Source organism: Diceros bicornis, chromosome 6 (assembly GCF_020826845.1).
Source record: "Diceros bicornis minor isolate mBicDic1 chromosome 6, mDicBic1.mat.cur, whole genome shotgun sequence".
Lineage (NCBI taxonomy): Eukaryota > Metazoa > Chordata > Mammalia > Perissodactyla > Rhinocerotidae > Diceros > Diceros bicornis.
In genome coordinates, this window is record NC_080745.1 from 15,399,617 (window position 1) to 15,420,945 (window position 21,329).

At 40.0% G+C, this 21,329-nt stretch overlaps 2 protein-coding genes across 3 annotated transcripts in view; both read left to right on the forward strand.

Annotated features, from left to right (window-relative positions):
- Positions 1–14,410, forward strand: part of LOC131406980 (putative zinc finger protein 487) — a 35,836-nt gene extending 21,426 nt beyond the window's left edge. The window contains exons 5-7 of one of the 2 annotated variants that reach the window (XM_058542929.1): positions 138–226; positions 6,512–6,673; positions 11,714–14,410. In XM_058542929.1, coding sequence (XP_058398912.1) covers positions 199–226; positions 6,512–6,673; positions 11,714–12,600 — 1,077 coding nt within the window. In that variant the 5' untranslated portion in view covers positions 138–198 and the 3' untranslated portion in view covers positions 12,601–14,410. The remainder of the gene's footprint in view (positions 1–137; positions 227–6,511; positions 6,674–11,713) is intronic. The other variant, XM_058542930.1, reaches the window with a different exon arrangement.
- LOC131406890 (zinc finger protein 33B-like) lies at positions 12,663–13,817 on the forward strand. The gene is made up of 2 exons (XM_058542754.1): positions 12,663–13,022; positions 13,071–13,817. Exons 1-2 carry the CDS (start codon positions 12,663–12,665, stop codon positions 13,815–13,817), a joined length of 1,107 nt encoding a protein of 368 aa, XP_058398737.1.
- Positions 14,411–21,329: the final 6,919 nt, after the last annotated feature.

Below are 21,329 nucleotides of genomic sequence, written 5' to 3' on the forward strand. Positions count from 1 at the left end.
TTCCTGTAATCTTTCGTGCAGTGTACTGATCCGTTCTTCTGTATCATCTACTCTGCTACTGAGTCCTTCTAGTGAATTTTTGATTTCCAGTATTGTGTTCTTCATTTCTAATTGTTTTTTTTTTTTATATTTTCCAGTTCTTTGTTGAACTTCTGACTGAGTTCATCCATTCTTCTCCCAAGATCAGTGAGCATCCTTATGACTCTGTGTTTGAACTCTTTGTCAGGTAGGTTGTTTATCTCTGTTTTGTTTGTTTTTTTTCTGTTTTTGTCCTGTTCCCTTATTTGGAACATATTCCTTTGTCTCCTCACTTTGCCTCTTTCTCTATGCTTGTGTCTATGTATTAGGTAGATCAGCTACGTCTCACAGTGTTGGCGAGGCGGCCTTATGTAAGTGATGCCTAGAGGCCCAGCAGTGTGCTTCCCTCTCATCGCCAGTTCCAAATGTTCCAGCCCTGTGTGCACTATGTGTGTCCTTCTGTAATGGCAGCATTGCTTTTACTGCAGGTGTCCGGGGAGGCTAGGCTGTCCCCCTGTCCTGCTGGTTGTAATGCTCAGCCGCATGTGGCTGCTATGGTCCCTTCGGTTGCTTTATTGGGCATGGAGAGCCCCAGCACAGTTGACTCCAAGGTCTAATAGCACATTCCTTTTGGAGTTTTTCTGTTAAGTGCATAGGCCCCCACTGTGGCTGGTTGGTAGGCTCAGGGGCTTACAATTGCTATAGGTCTCCAGCCTGGAAGGCTGTTGTCAGCTCTCTCAGGATTGCAGCTATGTTGGACCAGCCCCAGGCATGTGAGCATCCAATTGTCTCAAGCTTTGGAAGGTGGGGCCAATCCCCTATGTGGCTGTTTGAGAAGCACAAGTCTTCTGCAGCTGACAAGCCCCACTGCCTGCAGGCCCACACACCCCGTCAACATAGTCCTGCCATGTGCACATGCCCCAGCTCACTGAAGCAGATCCATTCATCACACTGCAGAGGCCCCACACACTCCACCAACGCAGGCCTGCCCCTCGTGCACGCCCTGCCCCACAGAGGCAGACCCACTTGCGTGTCTGCAGAAGTTCCAGGCACCCCATCTGTGCGGGCCCATAAGTTGCCCGAGGGCTTGCTCTTGGGTGGGGCCATTCCCTAGGGCAGGCTGCCTGCCCTGGCTAAGCTGCATTAAATCAGTGCTCTAGTAGGTGGGGCAGACCCCTGCGCCAAAAGGCCAGGGGAAGTGCTCCAATGGCATCTGCCAGTGTCTGTGTCAGCACACCTGTACTAGGTCACAATAATGGCTGCCGCCAATGTCTCAGACCCTGGGAGGTGGTCCCAGCCTGGAGGAGGTCTCACTTCTCACTGAGATGTGCTCAGAGCCTATCAAGTGAGTCTCTTTTCACCAAAGGACTGTGCACCTTTCTTTCTGGTGATTTTAGGTTGCTTTCCGAAATGGGTGAATTTGTGTGTGGGCCCTTTAAGAGCAGGCTTTTTTCCCCCTTATATCTGATAGCTTTTCTATCAGAAGCGGGATATTCCCTGTTGTTGTTAATAGGCAGCAAAGCCGGAAATTATGACACTTGTCTCGGTTGTGCTGGGTCCAAAAGCTTCTTATAGTAGTAACGCTCCCCTGCTCAGATCCCCTACTTCTCCAGGAAAAGCTTTGTACCTTAAGATTGCTCCTGGCCGGCCATGAAGCCCTGCAGCTAGGAGGTGGCTTTTTTCTCTACAGAAAGGAATTTCTGCCTCTTCCATCTCAGTCAGCACTGTCTGTTGTTGTGGGGGATCTTTTTCAGTTCTCTCTTAGGGGTAATTGTTCCAAGAGTAGTTGTAAATTTGTCATGTCTGTGGGAGGAGGTGAGTTCAGAGTCCACCTATGCTGCCATCTTGACACCGTCCTCTTATTTTCAATATTATTTTAGCTCTTCTGTATCCATTGCAATTTCATATGAATTTTAGAATCAGCTTGTTCATTTCTGCAAAAAAGGCATATTTAGAATTTTGATAAGGATTGCATTGAATGTGTAGATCCCTTTGAGGGAGTATTGCTATCTTAACAATATTAAGTCTTCCAATCCATGAACACAGGATATCTTTTCATTTATTTAGATATTTAGTTTCTTTCACCAATGTTTTGTAGTTTCCAGTGTACACGTCTTATACCATCTTGGTTAAATTTACTCCTAAATATCTTATTTGTTTGATGTTATCATAAATATAATTCTTAATTTAATTTTTGGATTATTCGTTGCTAGTATATAGAAAGACAGTTGGTTTTTGTTTGTTGGTCTTGTGTGTATCCTGCAACTTTGCTGAATTTATTAGCTCTTATAGTTTTTATTTTGGATTCTTTAGGATTTTCTGTATATAAGATCATGTCATCTGTAAATAGAGATAGTTTTACTTTTTCCTTTCCTATCTGAATCCCTTTTATTATTATTTTTTCTTACTAAATTGCCCTGTCTAGAACTTCCATTACAGCGTCTAAACAGAAGCGGTGAGAGCAGACATTTTTGTCTTGTTCCTGAGGTAAGGGAGAAAGCTTTCAATCTTTTGCCATTAGTATGATATTGACTGTGGATTTTTCCTAGATTTTCTTTACCATGTTGAGGAAGTTCCATTCTATTCCCAGTTTGTTCAGTGTTTTTATCATAAAAGGACGTTGGATTTTGTCGGATACTTTTTCTGTATCAGTTGAGATGATCATGGTGTTTCCCCCTTATTCTATTAATACAGCATATTACATTGATTGATTTTTTTTTTTAACATTGAACCACCTTTTTAATTCCTGAGAGAAATCCCATGTAGTCATGGTATATAATCCTTTGCTGCTGAATTGGGTTTGTTAGTATTTTGTTGAGGATTTTGCATCTATGTTTATAGGGGATATTGGTGTATAGTTTTCTTGTGATGTCTTTGTGTGACTTTAGTGTCAGAGTAATGTTGACCTATTATAATGAGTTAGGAAGTGTTCTTTTCTCTGATTTTTGGAAGAGGTTGGGAAGGATTGGTGTTAATTCTTCTTTGTTTGGCATAATTTACCAGTGAAGTCATCTGGTCTTAAGCTGACCTTTGTTGGAAGTTTGTTGCTTACTGAGTCAATATCTTATAATGAGTCTATTCTTATTTTCTATTTCTTCTTAAGTCAGTTTGGTAGTTTGTTTCTTTCTAGAAATTTTTGAAATTTTATTTAGATTATGTAATTTGTTGGCACACAATTATTCATAGTATTTACTTATAATGTCTCCATTTCCTTTTCTGATTTTAGTGATTTGAGTCTTCTCTCTCTTTTTCTTGGTCTGTCTAGCTAATGGTTTGTCAATTTTGTTATCTATTCAGAGAACCAACTTTTGGTTTCATTGATTCTCTCCATTGTTTTTTATTCTCAATTTCATTTATCTCTGCTCCATTACTTGTTATTTCCTTCCTTCTTCTGGCTTTGGGTTTAGTTTGCTCTTCTTTTTCTAAATGCTTAAGGTGGTTGTTGATTTGAGATCTTTTTTTAGTTTTGGTGTTCACAGCTATAAATTTCCCTCTTGATTACTGTTTTTGCTGCCTTTCATAAATTTTCGTATGTTGTGTTTTCATTTTCGTTTGTCTTGGGTACAGGCATACCTCATTTTATTGTGCTTTGCTTTATCATGCTTCACAGATACTGAATGTTTTAGAAGACTCTCCACCAGCAAAAAGATTATGAGGTGCTTGAAGGCTCAGATGATGGTTAGCATTTTTTAGCAATAAAGTATTTTTAAATTAAGGTATGTACATTGTTTTTTTAGACATAATGCTATTGCACACTTAATAGGCCACAGTGTAGTGTGAACATAACTTTTATATGCACTGGGAAACCCCAAAATTCGTGTGACTCACTTTATTGCGATATTTGCTTTATTATGGCCATCTGGAACTGAAACTGCAGTATCTCTGGGGTGTGCCTGTATTTTTTAATTTCCCTTTTGACTTCTTTCACCCATCAGTTGTATAAGAATGTGTTGTTTAATTTCCACATATCTATGATTTTTCTAGCTTTCATTCTTTTTTTTTTGTTTTCTAGTTTCATTCCATTGTGGTTGGAGAAGATACTTTGTGTTATTTGATCTTTTTAAACTTTTTGAGAATTGTTTTATGGCCTAATGTGGTTTATCCTGGAGAATGTTCCATGTGCACTTTAAAAGAATATATATTCTACTATTGTTTGGTGGAGTGTTTTCTATGTCTGTTAGATTTAGTTGGTTTATAGTGTTGTTCAAGTTCTCTGTTTCCTTGTTGATCTTCTGTCTAGATGTGCTATCCATTGTTGAAGTGAGGTATTAAAAGTTTCCAACTGTATTGTAGACCTGTGTATTTCTCTTTTCAATTCTGTCAGTGTTTGATTCATTCATTTTGGGAGCTCTGTCATTGGGTGTGCATGTGTTTATAATTATTATATCTTCTTGATGAATTGACTCTTTTATCATTATAAAATGTCCTTCTTTGTCTCTTGTAAGAAATTTTGACTTAAAATTTGGTATTAGTATAGGCACCCCAGCTCTCTTTTTGTTACTATTTTCATGGAATATCTTTTTCTATCCATTCACTTTTAACCTCGTTACATCTTTGGGTCTAAAATGAGTGTCTTGTAAGTAGCATGTAGTTGGATCATGTTTTTTGTTTGTTCATTTTATCCATTCTGCTAAGTATGTCTTTTAATTGATGAGTTTAATTGATTACATTTAAATTGATTCAGATAAATGAAGGACTTCTGCCATTGAGTTCATTGTTTTCTGTATGTCTTATATCTTTTTTGTTCTTAAATTCCTCCATTACTGCCTTCTTTTATTTTAGATACATGTTTTCTTATGTACCATTTTGAATCCCTTTTCGTTTCTTTTACTATATATTTTTAAGTTATTTTCTTAGTGGTTGCCATGGGGATTACAGGTAACATTTTAATTTATAACAGTCTAGTTTGAATTATTACTAAATTAATATCAATAATGTACAAAAACTCTGCTTCTGTATAGCTCTGTCTTCCCTTATGTTGTTAATGTCATAAATTACACTTTTATACATTGTGTGCCTATCAATATTGACTTATAATTATTGTTGTATATTCTTTAAAATGTATAGGAAAAAAAGAGGAGTTAGTGACCAAAAACACATTAATGCTGACTTTTATATTTACCTATGTAGTTCCCTTTACCAGTGTTCTTTATTTCTTCCTTTGGATTTGAGTTACTGAGTGAAAGCATACTTTCACGTCATCTTGAAGGATTCCCTGTAGCATTTCTTGTTGGGCACATCCATTAGTGATGGAGTGACTACATGTTCCCTTTCCCCTTCTGCTCCTGTGGATAAGGGCTCCTAGTCAAACAATCCTTATCAAAAGGACCAGGACAGTTCCTGCTTATCTGTGAGTGGTGCATTACAGTTCCCTGCCAGCCCTTGAAATTGTTCAAACAAGCAGTCACATCCTCCGTTGGGATCCAGCGGGCATCCCACTCTCTTGGTAGTTCAAAACATGCCTCCCACAGCCCCTGGTTGTTCACTCTGTTCCCAAGTGCAACACCCATCGGGCCTTGCCTGGCGTGTTGTCCTCTCACGGGCTTTGCATATATGTGACTAATAAACTGCCATTGATCTCATCTATTCAGTGTTAAGTGTATTTAGCTATCCCATAACCCTAGGGCAGGAATCTCTGCCTTGCAAATGTAGCAAAGCAGAGGTGATTAAAACAACTGGCATCATGAACAGGGTAGCTCAGTAATGACCAAAGACACCTGGTCAGCTTTAATTAACTGGTTCTATGATAACAGTGAAGGTTGCCTGGGACTGAACTACCAATTGTTGGTGGGCTTGTTCTTCGATCTGCACGGCACTGTGTTGTCTTCATTGGTTGTTATTATCTTTTCCCAATCTAAAAGGCTCTTGTCTCCAACATGAGAATTGCTGTTATTCGACTTTACCATTGCTCCTGTGCTGTTGGGTTTGGCATGTGGTCTCTGAGACTCCCTCTTAGAAAGGCAGCAATAACACAGCACCTTAACCAGTTAGTGCTTGAGTTTGGCTTACCAAAAGTAGGGCTATATCTCTCTACTGTGTCTAGTCTAGTGACTGTCATTGGCTGGTTGGGGACACCATGCAGATATTGTTTATGATTTTGCATCCCCGGGATGGGTCTGGTCCTTTGTGAGGTTTGTGGAAAGGAAGGAGACCACCACTCCAGGGAGAATAAAATGGCACCCTGATTGCCTACCCAGACTTGTTGTTGTTCAGGCTAGAGTAGTGGCCTTGCCACATTTCCTGTGCTGCTGCTTTCCATGCTGCATGTTGTGCATGCTCTCCTGATCCCCAAAGGTATCAGGTGCATATTCACGGTCCCTGTGGCCAAGGGGCTGATGAAGAAAGAAAATGGGAAGGAGCATTTGGTACTAGCCCAAACACTCGAAGAGGTAACACAACTGCTCTCCCCAAGCAAAACCCCTAGGCAGTGCACTTGGGCTTTGCTTAGCATGTTGCTTACCAACATGCTAAAGGACTACTTTTGTGATCATAGGGCTTATTGGCCCCCACCTGGGCCATAGACAAAATGACCTTCCTGGGTGGACCTTGACCGTGGAGAGATTGACTGGCCCTCCCTGTTGGAAGAGGCAGCTGCCTACAAGTGGATCACCAGACTCCAGAACCTTTCCCTGTAACCACTCAGCAGGTCTGCATGGTGATCAGACAGAGAGTGAAACTGAAAATTGCAGCTTTATTTGGCTAGAAACCCAAAATATTCTTAGGGAATTTGTACAGTGAGAAAAAGAAAGAAGCCCATGTGGTGGAAAAGACTGGACTGTAGCAGAGGATGGTTTCACTCCATTGACCTCTGGGCTCTGGGCCCACCGTGTTTCCACTGCATCACTCTGCTGCCTGTGCCTCTGTCACAACAAAAATCTTGATCTTCAGAGTCATAGGGAAAAAAACTGCCACATGGCACCCTGTGGCACAGAGAGGGGATTATTTCAAACCTGACTTAAGCCTGGGGTCCTTAAACCATATAAAGCAATCATTGAGGGAGGCCTCTAACCCTGCTGATAGTGATTGGAGGCTTTCTAGAGTAAGAAATTTATAATGGACACGGGGAGAAAACAACCACAAAAAACCCTAAAGCAAAGATCCAGAATTTAACCCAATTGGAAATTCATAATTTGCTAAAAGAATTTATATAATAAAAAGATAAAAGGGTGCTGATTGGCTTTTGTGCCTCTACAATATAGATTCTGAATTAACTTGAACATCTGCTGAAACGCCCTAGTTGGTAAACCTTGATGACCTTAATCAATAGTAGGGCTCAAATTATACTTATATCTGAAGATTCCACTAAATTTAAACATGGTACTTTGTATAATATTGGAGTTACTGAATGTAAAATAGAGGCCAAATAGGTATGCTTCACTTTAACCCTCAGAAATATTGGCTTGCCATGTGAGGGTATTATGCAAAATGAAATAAGTCAGAGGGAGAAGGTCAAATACCGTATGATTTCCCTCATTAAGTGGTAGATAATAACAACAATAAACAAATACATAGAGACAGAGATTGGATTGGTGGTTACCAGAGGGGAAGGGGGGAGGGAGGAGGTCAAAAGGGATAATTTGGCACATGTGTGTGATGATGGGTTCTAATTAGTATTTGGGTGGTGAATGTGATGTAATCTATGCAGAAATAGAAGTAAGATGAGGTACACCTGAAATTTATACAATGTTATAAACCAAGGTTACTGCAATAAACAAAAAGTTAAAAAAAATTAATGATATTTTATCAATAGAATATGATTTCTAATAGCTACCTTCCTCGTGTTTATAGTTTTTACCCATTTAGGAGTGAAAATAAATTAACATGGTTAAGAGAAAAAAAAAAAAAAAAAAAAGAACTATTGGCTTGCCTAAATTCCCCATGGTCATAGTACCCATTGTCTTGAAATATCCCATAGTGGGCATGGATGCTCTGAATCAATGAGTAATAAAATTAAATCAGTCTTTGGCGCTTACAACTTGGCTTGACAAAATGGGACCCCGTGGACCCCCCCCAATTAAAATGGTTAATGGAGCCAATGTAAATGAAAGCAGGGCCTTTAAGAATTGAAATTTCTTATGTAAAACATAAACTGAAGGAGTGATTATCACCACTGCATCTCCATTTAACAACCCAAGTTGGCCTCTTCTTAAACCTGGAAAGAGGAGCCGGTGGCATGGTGGTTAAGTTTGCGTGCTCTACTTCGGCGGCCTGGGGTTTGCAGGTTCGGATCCTGGGTGCAGACCTGCACACTGCTCATCAAGCCATGCTGTGATGGCATCCTACGTACAAAATAGAGGAAGATTGGCAACAGATGTTAGCTTAGGGCCAATATTCCTCACTCACACACACAAAAAACTTGGAAAGAATGAATGGTGCCTCGTGGTGGATTACTGAAACCTTAATGCCCTGGTCCCACCCCTGGAGGCCACCATACCCAATATCCAATGTTATTGAAATTACTGACTTTATCCAATCGGCAACTGGTAAATAATTTGCTATTGTGTATTTCGCTAATATGTTCTGTTCAGTGCCTATTTCAACAGCCTCTCAGCTGTAGTTTGCCTTCACTTCCGAAGGGACACAGTACACCTCTACCAAGCTATCCATGGGATACCTCAGTAGCCTTGTTGTCATGCAAATCTTTGTAGGTAAGATCTTAACTGCATCCAGATTTCTCCAAGAGCACAGGTATGACATTACATTGATGACACCCTTCTCCGGGAAGATACATTTGACATACTCCTTAATTAAGGACACGCAAATATGGGAAAAGGGCTCGCAAAAAGGCCACCACACACAGTGCAAGACCCTGCCACCTCTGTTAAATTCTTGAAAATTACTTAGTAAACTAAGGGCCATTCCATCCTGACCCTGTCAAGAAACGACTATCGACCTTCCTCGTACCTGCTATGTTAACGTTGTTAAATCCAGAATCTTTTAGTAGTCTTTGGGATCTGGAGGCAACGTATTCCTGATTTACTTAATTTCACTGATGCTATTACTTGCAAATCAGCCCACTTTGAGTGCAGTTCCCTTCAACAAAAGGCTCCAGAATCTGTCCAAAATGGAATACAATGGGCATCCCATTAGTGCCCTCAGAGACTCCTTTACTACAGGGACTTTGGCAACCTCCTCTCATGTCTTATGATGGCCATAAATTGCCCATGAGCTTCTGATGCAAGAAGTGCCTTCTTTGGCATTGCACCATATACCATTAGAGCAGCAATTGCTGGCCACGTACTGGGCTCTCTGGGAAGTAGAGGCTCTTATAGGTCCTGAGCTTGTGACCCTCCAAACCCAGCTGCCCATTATGCCTTGTGTCATGGAAGCAGTGCCCCACAAGCTCAATACACCCTAGTAAGGCCTCCCTGATGCAGGATGGGGCCAAACCTGAGCCCTCTGGCATACCCCACCTGCAGGAAGGGGATGGCTTTCACTGTCCTTGGTCTCTTGCCAGATGCCATGATATGGAGAAGTCACCCCTCTCCCAGACTCCTCGGCTACCTGGGGAGCCCCTTGAGATTAAATGAGTGAACAGAAATAGGTGTTTCTAGACTTTTTGAATGACATTGTCACCATTATATATAATGGAGCTCAGTGGAATGTTGCTGCTTTCCACCCTTTAACCAGGATGTTCCTGATCAAACACAGGACATGAGGGGTCAGCATAAGTGACCAAACTTCAGGCTGCCCTGGCCAGCAAGTGGCTCCGTCTGTACATTTTTACAAACTCATTGGCCCATTTTCCTTTGGGGTAATGACCTCTGGGAATCTCTTGCCTCACAGATACCCAAAATATAAATCAGTAACAGACATCTCTACATTGATCTAAGGCCACAACACAAGGCCTCACCAGGACACACCTTACTGACCAGATATTACTGATAGTGACCAAGGCACTTCTCAGAATACATTTTGCTGAGCTTTTGAAAAGGCATTCAGTGGAACTTCCATCTCCATTATAGGACCTAGGCAACTGGTTTAATTGGGAGGTATTATGGGCTCTTCAAAGACCTCTGACTGTAGCTACAAAGTAGCAAATGGACCCCCTGCTGAGTGTCACTATTGCCACAAGCTTTGGTTAGACTAAATGTGTGCCCCCTGGTTACACGTATTCCTTACATCAATGCCATACAGGTTTCTTGATTGTCTTGATTGGCCGTAAAGGAGGATACCTCTAAAGTTCATGTTTTTGATGACTACTTCACCATATGACCCTTTCCCTCCTGGTCAAGGGCCTGCTTCGCTTCCTACGGAGGCACTTCTATTCCCTATAAGTCTTAGTCATCACCAAGGTTTAAATTGATGTCAATTTAACCTCCTTTAAGTGCTTATTTACATCTTGTCTGCCATGCCAGACCTCTATACTCTGTGCTTTGAGTGAAGCCTGGCACCTAATTGGCCCATAATAACATAATATCTGTTAGATGGATGGATGGTGTTTTCCAGGACTCTTTCTTCTCCTTCTATGCATCCTTAAAAATTCTCTCATATATCTTCTGTTCTCCCTTAAAGTGATTCTCAATGCCGTACAGATTCACGAGACTTGAACCTTGTGACTCTCAAGTTATATCACTATCTCATTGGTCCCATTTGCTCTAGAGCCTCCTATAGTAAATCCCTCTTGGATTGTGATCCTTACTTTCTCAATATAGCAAAAGCTAAAATGTAAAATTATATATCACAGAGCTTATATTGTCACTTCCCATTCATTTATTATTTTCTTTATTCACTTGGTCTACTATAACTGACAAAAATGAAATCCCTTTAAGTCCTCCAGCTCTATCATACTCTTAACGTTCTCTTGCAGTTCCTGTTTCACCTTTTTAAATTGTCTTCTAAATATCCTCATATTCTTACTTTCCACTGATATCACCCACCAAGCAGATCCATATACTTATGTTCATGCTTTGATGAATTAGACTTTTTTAAATTTAAAAAATTTAGCTTGGTAAATTTACCTTGTTGCTAGCCTGATGTTACTAGCCCTTGTAGCTAGGCTTATCTTAAGCCTATGATTGCCTCCTATTATCTAACACCTGAAATGTAAATTCTTCTTTAATGAGCATCAAATATTACCATGTATTACCTAATTTTTCTCTCTTGCCCAAAATTCTGGCTCAACTCCATTTGATAAAGTCTCCTAGATGTCTCTCTTTTTTTTTTTTTTTTTTGTGAGGAAGATCAGCCCTGAGCTAACATCAATGCTAATCCTCCTCTTTTTGCTGAGGAAGACCGGCTCTGAGCTAACATCTATTGCCAATCCTCCTCCTTTTTTTCCCCCAAAGCCCCAGTAGATAGTTGTATGTCATAGTTGCACATTTTTCTAGTTGCTGTACATGGGACACGACTTCAGCATGGCCAGAGATGCGGTACATCGGTCCGCACCCGGGATCCAAACCCGGGCCGCCAGCAGCGGAGCGCGCGCACCTAACCACCAAGCCACAGGGCCGGCCCGAAGGTCACATTTCTAAAGTGCCAAATTACTGTGTTTTTATTGGCAGATTACTCTTCTCTTTTCCACTACTGCAAGTTATTTGTTTTGTCCAATCCTATGGGAGCGAGATAAGTATGCCCTTGGGATTACTTTCAGACCAGAAGACTGGGCTATGCTAGGGCATTTTTACATTACATCCCATTTCCAGATGAAATGTGTTAATATTTATAAAGTATGATAAATCATTCTCATTTCTAGAATTCTGGGAGGTTGATGACCTGATGGAGAAGAGCCTGGAAAACCAAGACCAGCATTTGTGGAAAGTTGATTTTGTCAACAATAAAACACTGACTAAGGAGAGAAATGGTGTATTAGGAAAAATATTTAATGTGGACACAAACCCTGTTCCAGTGAGAAAAGTACCTGATAAATATGAATCACATGTAATGAATTTGAATTATATTTCAGAATTAATTATTAGTAATAGAAACTCCTTTGTAAGGAAGCTTGATAAATTTAATGCATATAGGAAATTGCTTCTCTGTACAAAGTATGAGAATTCTCATGCCAGAGATAAACCTTTTAAATATGATAGAAATGGGAAAGCCATCAGTCAAAGTGAAGACCTATTTCAACATCAGGATATTCAAACTCAGAAGCAATATTTTGAATATAATGAATGTGGGAAAGCCTTCTGTGAGGAGGAAGCCTTCATTACCCATAAGAGAGCATGCTCATGGGAGAAGCCCTGTGGATATAATGAACATATGAAAACCTTTTCTGATGATTCAAACCTTCTTGTCCTTCAGAGAACTCTCACAAGGGAGAACCACTGTGACTTTAATAACTGTGGGAGGAGGTCTGTTGGTGAGAGGTCAACTCTAAGTAAACACCATAGAGTTGTCATGGGGAAGAAATACTATGAGTGTGGGAATAATTTTGGCAACAAGTCACTCTCCACTAACATTGAGAGAACTCACAATGGAGAAACAACCTTTGAATGTAATGAGGGAGGGGGAATATTCAAGAAACCAAATCTCTCTCAACATGAGCAAACATACACAGAAAAGAAAACTTTTGAAAATAGTATGGGAGATCCTTTTGGCATATGTCAGTTCTTCCTAAACATCAGCAAACATGCATAGGAGAAAAACTCTATGAATGTAGTGAGTGTGGAAAAACGCTCAGCCACAAGTCATGTCTCATAATGCATAATAGGATACACAGAGGGGAGAAACTTTATGAATGTACTGATTGTGGGAAAACTTTCACAAATAGGTCAGGCCTCACAGTTCATCAGAGGTTACACACAGGGCAGAAACCCTATGAATGCATTGACTGTAGAAAAGCCTTTAGATATAGGTCAGGCCTCACAGTACATCAGAGAACACACACAGGGGGGAAACCCTATGAATGTAATGAATGTGGAAAAAAATTCTGTGAGAAGTCAAGTCTTCGTGTACATCAGAGAACACACACAGGGGAGAAACCCTATGAGTGTAATGAATGTGGAAAAACTTTTCTCTACAATTCATTCCTGGTGGTACATCAAAGGATACACACAGGTGTAAGACCCTAGAAATGTAATGAATGTGGGAAAACCTTCTCCCAAAAGCCAGATTTTGTTAATCATCGGAGAACTCATACTGGGGAGAAACCCTATGAATGTAATGAATGTGGGAAATACTTCTCTGTAAAGTCAAAACTTAGTGTTCATCAGAGAGCTCACACAGGGGAAAAACCAAATGAATGTAGTGAATGTGGAAAAACCTTCTTCCAGAAGTCATCTCTCATAGTACATCAGAGAATACACCCAGGGGAGAAACCTTATAAATGTAATGAATGTGGAAAAACTTTTTCCCAGAAGTCATCCCTGACAGTACATCAGAAAACACACAAAGAGGAGAAACCATTTGAGTGTATTCAGTGTAGGAAAACATTTTATCAGAAATGTTTAACTCTCAGTAAACATCAGAGAACTCACACAGGAGAGAAACTTCATAAATGTAACGAATGTGGTAAGACTTTTTATCACAAGTCATCCCTCACAGTACACCAGAGAACTCACACAGGGGAGAAACCCTACAAATGTAATAAATGTGGGAAAACCTTCTACCAGAGGTCATCTCTCACAGCACATCAGAAAACACACACAAAGCAGAAATCCTGTGAATCTACAGATGTGGGAAAGCCTTTTACCAGAATTCAGAGTTCACTAATCAAAGAACTTACACAGAGAAGAAATTCTTGTCAGTATCCTGAAAGTCCAGAAGCCTTTTCTTACTTGACTTACTCAGTATACATCAGAAGTAGTGAAGAGGAGAAACTTAATAAATATGGAAAATCTTTTACCCAGAAATAAAGTGACATCTCATTGAGCAGCAGATGTTTGATAATTTGGAACATCTTATGAATATTTTGAATAAGTTGTAGCTTTCAAAATCATTCATTCTTGATCATATATCAGAGGTTTCTTTGACTGGAAATATACCAATTTGGAAATTGAGAATAAAAAACTTCCTGTAGCAATATTATATGAAAACTCTTGTTTCTGATGTGATACTAAAATTGCTATTGAAAATATTCAGTTATAGACCTGTTCACTGTGCAGTAGGAATCTAACTTTGAAAAAGCACAATTAATTTGAATAATCATAAGTACTACATTAAACACAAATGTGAAGAGTTACTGAATTATGCTTTATAAGAGAAATATTGCATGTGTTGGTTTGCTTACTGGAACCTATCATAATCCTAGGTAAAATATACTCTTAGCTTAGTAATTATTATAATGTGTTTAAAGTTTTCTATACTTAATATTTTTCTTTTTCAGCCATAAGAACAAAATATACATTTTAAATAAAATATCTGTGGAATGTAAACTGATGTACTCATATCTTTCTTGCTCTGCTTTTAGCATATATAAATAAGTATGGGCATTGTTATTAAACTAACTTCCCAATAAAGAATTAAAGGACTTTCACTCCCATGCATGAACATCTGCGGGACTTGCTGTCTCACTGTAAACAACTGGAAAATTGGGCAAGATACATGAAGTAACCAGAAAACTGGAAAACATGAAACAGCTGTTCTAAGCTTCTGGACATTAGGGATTGCACGACCATGATTCCTGAGAGAAAGGAAGCACATATTATCATCCCTGCAATTGCTCCAACGTACTGTCAGGAGGAAATTCCCAAACCAAGCGTAGCAAAGGTAGGGATAACTCCAAACATACTTTTACTCAATAAAGGAGAGATATTTCAGAATTCAGCTGGCCCTGGTGGTCTAGTGGTTAAGATTTAGTGCTCTCACCGCCACGGCCCAGGTTCATTTCCTGGGCAGGGAGTCACACCACCACCCATCTGTTGCTTGTCACATATGGTGGCTGCATGTTGCTGTGATGCTGAAAGCTATGCCACTGGTATTTCAAATACCAGCAGGGTCACCCATGGTGGACAGGATTCAGCAGAGCTTGTAGACTGGACAGACTAGGAAGAAAGACCTGGCCACCCACTTCCTCAAAAATTTGGCCATGAAAAGCCTATGAATAGGAGCGGAGCATTTTCTGACAGCCCCAGAAGGTGAGCGGATGGTGCAAAAAGGCCGAGCAGGGTTCCACTCTGCTGTACACAGGTTCACCAGGAGTCAGAATTGACTCCATGGCACTAACAACAAAATTTCAGAGTTCAGTGAGCTTAAGGCAGCTTACTGTGTGGAATAGAATGCTGGAGAGGGGGCTAGCAGAGAAAGAGCTTGAGTAATCTGAGTACTAGCTGCACATGCAGAGGGTGAGGCTCTTTGACACTTGGCAAAAACCAGCTGTCGACAATGGAACAATTATTGGGGAACTCTAAGACAATTCCCAGAGCTCAATACAGAGGTGGGAATTATTCAAGTTCCCATTAGCTAAGACCCCTCTTGCTTCAGATCCTAAGATCACAGTCTGTTTCCCTTTTGGTATGGTTTTTGAGGACCCCATGGACATATTGGCAGTGGATAAGAGTTGAGGATGTTTGTGGTGCTGTATTAGTCTTCTTGGGCTGCTATAACAAAGCAGCACAGCCTGGGTGGCATAAACAAAGACATTTATTTTCTTAGAGTTCTGGAGCCTAGAAATCCATGATGAAGGTGCTGGCAAGTTCCATTTCTGGTGAGGGCTCTCTATCCTCATATGACCTTTCCTTGGTGTGTGCACGTGGGAGAGAGAGAGAGAGTGAGCCCTTTGCTGTCTCTCTCTCTCTCTCTTTTTTTTTTTTGGTGAGGAAGGTTGGCCCTCAGCTAACATCTGCTGCCAGGCTTCCTCTTTTTTTTTTTGTTTTGCTTGAGGAAGATTGTCCCTGAGCTAACATCTGTGCCAGTCTTCCTCTGTTTTGTATGTGGGACACCGCCACAGCATGGCCTGAAAGTGGTGTGTAGATCCACATCTGGGATCCGAACCTGTGAACCCTGGGCCACCGAAGAGGAGCTCGCAAACTTAACGACATGCCACCAGGCCAGCCCCTCTGCTGTCTCTTCTTATGAGGACACTTGTCCTATCAGACCAGGCCCCCCCCTTATGACCTCATTTAACCTTAATTATTTTCTTAGAGGCCCTGTCTCCAAATACAGCCACACTCAGGGGTCAGGGCTTCCACATATGAATTTGAGAGGATCTACAGACATTCAGTTCATAAAATTCTGCTCCTGGCTCCTCAAAATTCATGTCTTTCTTGTATTCAGAACATGTTCATTTCATACCAGTACCCCCAAAAGTCTTAACTCATTCCTGCATCAACTCTAAACTCTGAAGTCCAAATTAGATGACTTTTAGATATCATCTAAATCATGTACACTGAGACTCAAGGTACAGTTTATTTTGAGGCAAAATTCCTCTCCAGCTGTGAACCTGTGAAACCTGACAAGTTCTCTGCTTCCAAAATACAATGGTGGGACAGGCATAGGATAGATATTCCCATTCCAAAAGGGAAAAGCAGAAAGAAGAAAGGGGTGATGGGTCCCAAGCAGCTCTAAAACCTATTGAGGCAAATTCTGTAAACTCTAAGGCTCGAGAATAATCCTTATTGGCTTGATTGGCCTTCTGGACCCATTTGGGGCAGCAGACCTGCCCCCATGGCCCTAGGTGGCAGTCCCACCTCTGTAGCTGTGCCTGACGGTCCTCTTCCTGGGGCTCTGGGCATCGGCAGCCTGTCCTGTGGAAATAGAAGAGGCAGCCCTGATGATCTGTGAATTGCCTTCTGGGTCATTCTTCCCTTTTGTTGAATAATAGCTCTATTGTCCTGTCCTGTAGAATCCAAGAAGTCTGACAGACTTCCTTCATTTTGTCCCATTTCCATCCCCTTCAGTTCAAACTGACGGTGTTTCTGCTCATCAGTTAAGTGGAATAATCTCTTTATGGAGTGATAGTCCGGCCACACCCTTGGTGTTCTCTTCAGAACACGTTTTCTCATTTTTTGCAGTATAGACACTCAGAATTTTCCAAATGTTTAAGCTCTGGTTCCTTTTTGCTTAACAATTACTTCTTCAATTCATCTTTTTCCTCTCACATTTTACTGTAAGCAGTTAGGAGGACCAGGCTGCATCTTCAACATTTTGGTTAGAAATCTCCTTGGCTAAAGATCCAGTTTCATCTCTTGCAAGTTCTACGTTCCACAAAACACTAGAACACAGTTTAGCCAAGTTCTTTCCCACTTTATAACAAGAATCTCCTTCCTCCAGTTTCCAATAATTTGTTCTTTTCTGTCTGAGACCTGACTAGAATGGCGTTTAATGTCCCTATTTCTACTAGCATTCTGTTCATGATGATATATGTATTCTCTAAGATAATAGAGGCTTTCTCCTATAGCTTTCCTCTTTTCTTTCTGAGTCCTTGCCAGAATTGCCTTTAATGTCCATATTTCTACCAGTGGTCCCTTCAAGGCAGTTTAGGCTTTTTGCTAGCATGCACCTCAAAACTCTTCTGGCCTCTGCCCATCACTCAGTTCAAAAGCCGCATCCACATTTTTGGGTATTTGTTATAGCAGCACCCCACTTCGTAGTACCAAAATCTATATTAGCTTGCTTGGGCTGCGATAACAAAATACCACAGAATGGGTGACTTAAACTACAGAAATTTATTTTCTCACAGTTGTGAAGCCTACATGTCCCAGATTGAGATGCCGGAAGATATGGTTTTTAGTGTGGACTGTTTCTGGCTTGCACGTGGCCACCTTCTCACTGTGTCCTCACATGGCTTTCCTTGGTGTGTGCTTGCTGGGAGGTTGGAGTGTAGGGATAGAGGAAAGGAGAGAGAGAGAGAGAGATTGAGGGAGAGAGAGATGGAGAGAGATCTCTGTTGTCTTTTCTTGTAGGGGTACTAATCCTATCAGATCAGGGCCCCACCTTGATGACCTCATTTAACCTTAATTACTTCCTTAGAGGCCCCATCTCCAAATATAGCCATACTGTGAGTAGGGCTTCAATATTCACATGTTGAATAATTTGAGGGGAACACAAACATTTGGTCCATAACAGTTGCCTGAAATCAGCCTTCCTGGCTCTGGAATGTCCAATTACTTCCCTCCTAACCCCCCTCCCCTCCATTGGAGCCTCCATCTCCTCATCTGTAAATGGGTAGAATTATACATATCTGGAGGAGAGGAACTAACCCCTGAACAAAGCTGCATTAATACACTGTGTAAGAAGGTATCCCTCTGCCTACTACCCAGGGAGTACAAGAGAGGGGATGCAGACCTCATGGCTGCACAGTTCCAACTTAGTGCCTGGATATAGTCATGCTCTACAGTCTCAGAGGACCTTAGGCAACTCACTTCACATTTCGGTGCTTCCATCCCTCTCTCTATGGTGGTAAGTACTTATGTGCCTTTCTTGAATACCTTCTATGCACCAGATCTGTGCTAGGAATGCTCAAATTCACATTTTACTGAGCTGTTCATGGTAAATACTGGTGTTTCTATGATAAAGATGAATAGAATGAGGATCAGAGATAGGAACTGACTTTTACAGTGGTCCACAGGAAGAAAGGTTAGGTTCACCTACCCATCTAAAATAGGAATATAAAAATATATAGAGTTGTACGTGGGATATCTGATTGTCATCTTTTAAAAATTAATTTTCATTTCAAAGTACTATATAACACTTTTTCTAAATAAATTAACAAGTAAAGGTAAGGTCTCCCATAATGCAGTGACTCCAATACTCCTTGCCACTGGGGGAACCAGTTTTATTAGGTTAGTGCTCACGGTTCCTGATCATTTTCTATGCATTTAAATTCATATATAAGTACAAATACCAAATGTAAATACAATAGTGACATTTTATGGGAATTTGAATCATGCAAATTTGAAATCTGCCTTAAAAAATTAATACTATCAAATTGTATGTAAAATTTTAACCGATACAGTTCCCAAATTATAATTATCTGGTATCACAAAGTTTAAAGCTATCATGCTTAGTCAATTATAAATTGTGCTTATTGCTGTATGGTAGTGGCATTTTAGCCAGTAGAGAGAAGAACTGTCATGTGTCAGTATCCTAAGAATGAACTATGCTGTTATTTCCGTGCTTTGGAGGATTGGGAGTTGATTTATTGACTTTGGCTTTTATTTAATATTCAGTGTAAGTTTAAAATCTCATAAAAATGTCATCCAGGTGTTCATAAGGTCATGTAGAAGACTTACTGAATCACCGCCAGAGGGGCTGAGAAGAAATTTTCAGTAACACCATGATATGTAGTTCCACTGGTTTATTGAATAATGCTTAGAAAATATAAAGCAGCATTAAAAAAAATAGGCTGAAGTGGTGTAGATTTATGCTCTACGCGAATGCATCTTCACAGTTTCATTTAGTCCCAGTGGGAAAATTGAAATGTAATCATGTCATTAAAATTTTTTTTAAAGGTCTTTAGGATAACATCTCTGGTGTAGACTGTTCTGGATTGCTATGTGCAGGTAGATTGTTTTGTATGGGTTGAATTTTTTCTTTGTTTCTTGTATTTCAGTGTTTAGATTTTAGGATATGTGTACTATTTTTAAAAAAATGAGATCATACCTTACATATTCTTGTGTAACTTGCATTTTAAATTTTATGATGTGCTGTGAATTCTTTCATGTTCCTGTTTTATCTTGATAATATCCTTAATGGCTGAATAGTTTCCCCACTTTTCAAAACTACATTCGATTTTACCCATATTCTATTTTGGGACATTTAGATAGCTTCTATTTTTGCTCCTGAAGGAGACTTCTTCCGTTAAACGTAGAGAAGATAATTTTGACCAATCTCTGCACTGAAGGAAATTGACAAAGCTGAAGAAAATATTTAAAAAAAAATCTTCCTATATGCTACAAATAACCAATAAGACAGTGGTTACTGGGATGTGGTATGGAGAGAACAGTAATTCCTAAGATGTCAGCTCAACATATGAGGCTGCTTTAGCCCTGGAGACACAGGTTGGTCTGAGAGAGGTGACAGGCTGAGGTTTCCTTTATAAAAGAATGTTGTAGGATGATGTGACAAAAAGAGACATTTGTGGCTCGTGAGTGAGACAGACTGTGATAAAATATCTCTGCCTTGACTGGGTCCATGGAGGACTTTTGTACATGTAGGATGACCAGGAAGTAAATCCCACAAATTGTAGCCAGACTTCAAGATGTTTGGGAGGTCTAGAACATTCTTAGACCTGAAATTCTATTAGAGATTTCAAGGAGTGTTTGTATCCTCAAGTTTCCTGTCAGAAGCAAGAAAAATTCCACTGGAGGAAAAAACTTCATCTTAGGGTTCAGTATATTTTTAAAAATACTTTTTCAATTACAAGGCAATAGAATTATATTTCAAGCAAAAATGACTTTTAAGAATGGGAACCAAATAAAGATATTTTAAGAAGACAAAATGAGAGTTTTCTCTCTGAAGATTTGGGCTCAAAGAATATCAAAAGGGTATTCTTCAAAGAAAAGAGGCATTCTTGCCCCATTTTGTTTAATTCAATGGCAATAGGAGGGTAGTCTGTCTTTTTAAACTCTCTTTTGTAAGTTTCCCCTCTCTTCTCATATTTTTTTCCACCATTTTGTTTAGCATTGGACTTTGGAGTCAAAAGCATTTCTTTGTATTTGCTTCTTTTAAGTCGACACAGTTTAGTTTTCGTGCTGTCTTAATCCAGCAGCTTCTTGCTCATCGTTGTTGGGAGAATTGCACCATTACTTTAAAAACACACACAGATATAATCCTCAAGGAAAAAAAGGAAACAAAGTCCCAGATGGAATGACCTAGGTTAAGGAAGGAATGACTGCAGTGAATGTGGTCTATATATATATATATTCATGCAGTGTAATAGTGGATAGCAACAAAGATGAATGAAGTATACTGATACGTGAAAGCTTGGATGAGCCTGACACACAAGTTGAGCACAGGAAGCCAATCATAAATGTGATCATTCTGGTACATAAAGAAAATCATAGAAACACTTACCATAAAACTTAGGATATTGGTTACATTCAAAGGATTATGTGTGATTGGGGACAGTTACTTGGAGAACTTCTGGGTGCTGGCAATATTCTAATTTTTACCTGAGTGTATATTTATGTTTCAGGTAGTACTCGGTACTGTATATGTATTTCACAATAAAAGGTATAAACAAAGAATTTTATCTTTTTGATAAATTTTTAACTTGCATTATCTGGAAGAAATTAGGCTTCATAGAAGTAATTTTGATATCAAACCTGAAGTGAGTTCGCTCACCAGTCATGCAGCAAGCCAATCTCTGACACTGGGTGTAGTGGAAGAAAGTAGGAATTTTATTACAAAGCGCTGAGCAAGGAGAACAGGCAGCTAACGCTGTAATCTCAAACTCCTGGAAAAGCTACAAGCAAGGGTTTTTAGGT

What these genes read in the sequence shown, in the direction of transcription:
- LOC131406890 (XM_058542754.1), top strand. Translation starts at nt 12,663, where the DNA reads ATGCATAATAGGATACACAGAGGGGAGAAACTTTATGAATGTACTGAT. An exon ending in ATCAAAGGATACACACAGGT is followed by an intron (nt 13,023 to 13,070) that starts GTAAGACCCTAG and finishes TTCTCCCAAAAG; the next exon opens with CCAGATTTTGTTAATCATCG.